The following is a 4,205-nucleotide window of genomic DNA, read 5'->3' as shown; positions in this document are numbered from 1 at the left end:
GGGACAACAGTCAGATCATTCACTTACTGCATAAGAGCCACTGCAGTAGTTGAAAAAGTGAGGTAAAAATATCCCTCTGTTCCTGATCTTTTCTCAGCCTACTGTGCCGGCCTACAGCACAGCTGGACGTTGTACTGAACTCCCTAAATACTCTGAGCACAGTGCCAGTTTGGCTGCCAGCTAACATCTGGGCCATGGGAAAAGGGCAGGGAACAAGCAGCAGGTCTCCAAATTCCCATCCTGCCTCCTGTCTCTCACAATCTGGCATGCAAAGGACCTTTCCCTCTCCCTGCAACCTTTCCCACAGTAAGAGCAGGCTCTTTACAGCCACCACCTCTGTCCCTTTCATATCACTCAGGCTGGGAAGAGGTCAAGTGCTGATGGGGATTAACTGAGATTTGGGATTGTGGAGGCATCTGATTCAAGAGCAGACTCCTGGGGCCCTCCTCATCTTCTCTCTCACCAGTGAGATGGAGAAGTGGAGACTGCTGTCTCTTGGACGGATCACAAACAATTAGATTTAGAGGATGGTGAGGGAGGATCTGAAGGGTGTTGTAGCCAGCAGCTGGAAAGGAGGGCCTCTCAGGGCACTTAGAAGGGTCAAAACAGGTTCCCAGTGCACCTTAGGGAAGGTTCAGGCTATCCGATGTGAAATCTCAAGGCCTTGCTATGATTACTGACATTGTATGAGCTAGGGATCTTGATTTTTGGGAGTCGAGGAGCCACAGATTCAGACCTTCTTGGTACTTTCAAAATATTTTAGCTCATGTAACTACTGTATTTATTTTGCCATTAAAAACCCAAATCATGCTTGTCATTACAAAGCTGGAAATGTGAGGTCTCCACGGAGATGTATAATTACTCATTGTTGAAGACGTGATGGGCCCATCAAATCCCAGGCACTGCTAGGTGGATTGCATAAGACAAATGCACATCCAGATTACACAGAAAAGAGTGGCAAAAGAGTAACAGCCTGTGACTGTAAAATAAAACTCTTTTTTGGTTTTTTTTTTAAATTACATGGGGCTTTGCTCTAATTGTAGGACATGTGGGGCTGCCACAGTTGGAGTCTCTGGAACTGTCAATGGAGACCTATTTTTGGGAATTAATTAACTCTCCTCCCAGTGTAAGTGCTACAGGACTCTGCGGTGTTTTGCTCTCTCAAAAATCAAACTCTCCAGCATTTCCTACTGCTGCTTCATTTTTGATACACTCCTTTTTTTTTACATTCCTGTCTTCCAGGATGGAGCCAGATCAATTTAGGAAACATAGACGGGGTTTTTGTAGCACTAGAGAAGTGCCTGGAGAAATATGCCAAAGGCATATTTTGGACCCCCAAAATGTCCCAGTAGTATCACAGTTTCCCATCAAGTTGAAGGAATTGATGAACTCTCTTGGAAATGTAAGGCCTGGTTCTTCTTTTGCTCCAAGGTAAAACAGAAACGGATGTATTGCATTGACCCCAGGTATGGTACTACGTGTGTGAACTTTGCACAGGGGAAACACTTTACTTTGTGTCCTCTAGCACCAGAGCAAAATCTCCACGACAGAAAAGACATGATGTTTTATTTACTGCTCCCTATCTCCATGGTAAAAATGTTGCAGCTATTCTGTTATGGATCAAGCATGAAGTGTGCAGTGATTTTCAGTGACCAAACGTCAACTGCATGCAAGTAATTCTCCTGCCTAGAATGGTTAATTTGACCAGGAGAACTGCTCACGGGCAAGTGGTTCAGACAAACACTGTCTCACCTGAGCAAGCGTTTGGGGCTTCAGGGTGCCAATTCTTGTCTTGGGGCATGGTGTGGCAGGAGTCAATTCCAAAGCAAAGCAAGTAAATATATTTCTCTCTGTCTTTGTGTCTAGGGTCAACAAACATGCACTGAAAAGCTCAGAAGTGTTTCCTCCCCATACCCTGCCAAAAGCTGTACAGGGCCATGCCCAGGGGTATGTCTGGCTATGCCCTCCTGTGGAGTTGTTGGAGCTGCAATGCCGTAGGCCCTAAGGGCCACGGTGAGCCTGCCTGTGCTGTCAGCCCTCTGGGTTCCAGTGTGGTCAGACCTCTTTCCCCACGGGAAGGAGACTCCCTGTTCCTCACTAAGACAACATGTATGCGACTTCCCTCCCACACTTCAGCAGCGACTGTGTGCAGCGCCAGAGGGACACCCGAGCCCAGTCCCTGCTGACAGCCATGTGTGAGGCTGTGAAGGGCTGGCAGAGCACGAGGCGACAGCTCAGGGTGACTTTGAGGAGCCACTCTTCACCCTGCCGAGCTGCTGAGGCAGCTGTGGGGAGGGTGGCAGGAGCAGGAGGGTGTGTCAGCGCGGGATCGTGGCACTGACCCCTCATCTGCGCAGGGCAGAGCCACTGCACCTGACGGCTCCAGCGGGAAGGATAGCTCCCGTTCAGGCCCAGTGCCAGGGACTCTGCCTGTCCCACACGTGTGGCCCTGTCTGCCTTGCTGACAGCAGCCACGGGGCCTGACACGGGAGCCAGGAAATGGCTGGAGACACACACACATGAGCATCTGTGGTGTTGCTGCAATTGTCTGAGGATACGGAGGGAATGCAGGGAGGGGCAAGATCTTTTATGACACTCACTGGCACAGATGGAATAAGTGTGTCCCCATCACTGACCAGACCTAGGTCCTCTTTTAGGAAAATGGTTTGAGCAGTTAAACTCCACAGCAGAGAGAAGTTAGAAAAACTGCTAGAGCAAGGGGAATATATGTGCAGTTGAGACAGCAAGCCATCCTGTGGGAAACTGCTTCCAGCCTTGGGGAATTCCTTCCAGACCACAGACAGCTCAGGCTCCTGGAACAGATCTCCCTCCCTGATGTCTCCTGCTCCACATCTCCACAGGGAGACACCCACAGGCCTCCCTCCCATGCCTCTTCCCCAAAGGTGTCATCCACGAGTGCCAGGCACTGCATTTGTCGGCGTGCCTGGCTAGTGGTCCTGCCCTGTGCTTGTCCCTCTGTAAATCCAGAGAGTGGGGGGAGAGACAATAATGCAAAAATGTGACAAGGGCAAACATAAGACTCTCAGAGTTACAAGAGCTGTGCTTCCCTCCCTGGTGAGTCTAGGAAGCAGTCTGCGTTTGAACCGGATTATGCAGGAATACATGGGGGCTTTCAGAGATGTCCCACATAGAAACACACATGTCATAAGAACATATATAGGTGCTGGGTGAGTGGAAACTTGAATCCTGGAGAGTCCTTCCAGTCCATGTCTGCCTGCCTCTGCAAGGAGTTTGGTTCTTATGGGGATGCACGGGTAGATGGATGTAAACAACTGATTGATTCATTCTTTCCCCTCACCCTGACCTGCTCCCAGAAGATGCCAAAGGGAAATTTCATATTTGCTGAACCCATAACCTTTCACAAAGCCTGACAGTAGTTCCCAACTGGGATGAAGGCTATTAGGAGGACTCCCTCCCAGACGGGGTCCCACTGGACTCACCAGATCCTTGGAGGTGCCAAGCCTTGTCAAGCCATCCAGGGGCAGCAGATCAGCAGAGTCTTTGTGCACAAACTGGGTGGCCTGTTTAAGGCGTCTCTTCTGTTGCAGAATAGCTTTGTTTCTCAGCTCCATCTCACACTCCTGTCGCTCCAGGTCAGAAGTACCCTCACTCTGCTTGTCTTCCTGGTCTCCTTGCCCCAGTGGCAGGGGACAGCTCTTCCTTGTGCTCATGGTTAAGATTCAGACAGAACAAGTCCTTCTTGGTACGCTGGAGTGTTCCCTGAACTCGTCTCCCGGTGTTTGCCCTCTGGAGGCTGACTCAGTCTCGGATCTCCTTTCCCTTTCCCTTCCTCACAGCTCTCCTTCTCTTCCTTTCGCTGCCTTTCTGCCTGCTCTCTTAGTTATAACTCACCCACCTCTGAAGTGTCTCCGCGCCCGTTTCTCTCTCTTCCCTCTCCACTCCCCCGTGTCCCTCCGCTCTCCACCTTTTCCTCTCCCTCACTCCTCCTGCCCTGACTGCAGCTCAGCCTCCTCCTCCAGCCCGCGGGTCCTTGTCGTAACAGAAAAAGACGCGCGTCAGAAAGCGATTTCCATAAATCACAGCAGAGCCGGCGAGATGCTCCGGCTGGAAAAATCCAGCAGCAGGAGGATGGCCCCGGTGCTGGGGGCTGTCCTTCCCCCGCTGCGCGCACGCCCCGCGCCGGTGCCAGTGCGTGTGTGCCCGTCCGTGCCCGCTGACGTGTC

The 4,205-nt window shown here is 51.1% G+C and overlaps 1 protein-coding gene across 1 annotated transcript in view; it reads right to left on the bottom strand.

Moving 5' to 3' along the window:
• NRIP2 (nuclear receptor interacting protein 2) overlaps positions 1–3,692 on the bottom strand; it is a 14,002-nt gene extending 10,310 nt beyond the window's left edge. Inside the window, exon 1 of the mRNA XM_009082401.1 lies at positions 3,462–3,692. Within this exon, the coding sequence (XP_009080649.1) occupies positions 3,462–3,692 (231 nt within the window). The remainder of the gene's footprint in view (positions 1–3,461) is intronic.
• Positions 3,693–4,205: the final 513 nt, after the last annotated feature.

Source organism: Acanthisitta chloris, unplaced genomic scaffold (assembly GCF_000695815.1).
Source record: "Acanthisitta chloris isolate BGI_N310 unplaced genomic scaffold, ASM69581v1 scaffold6169, whole genome shotgun sequence".
Taxonomy (NCBI): Eukaryota; Metazoa; Chordata; class Aves; order Passeriformes; family Acanthisittidae; genus Acanthisitta; species Acanthisitta chloris.
Note: the sequence above shows the minus strand (reverse complement) of the source record. Positions and strands in the feature narration are given on the sequence as shown.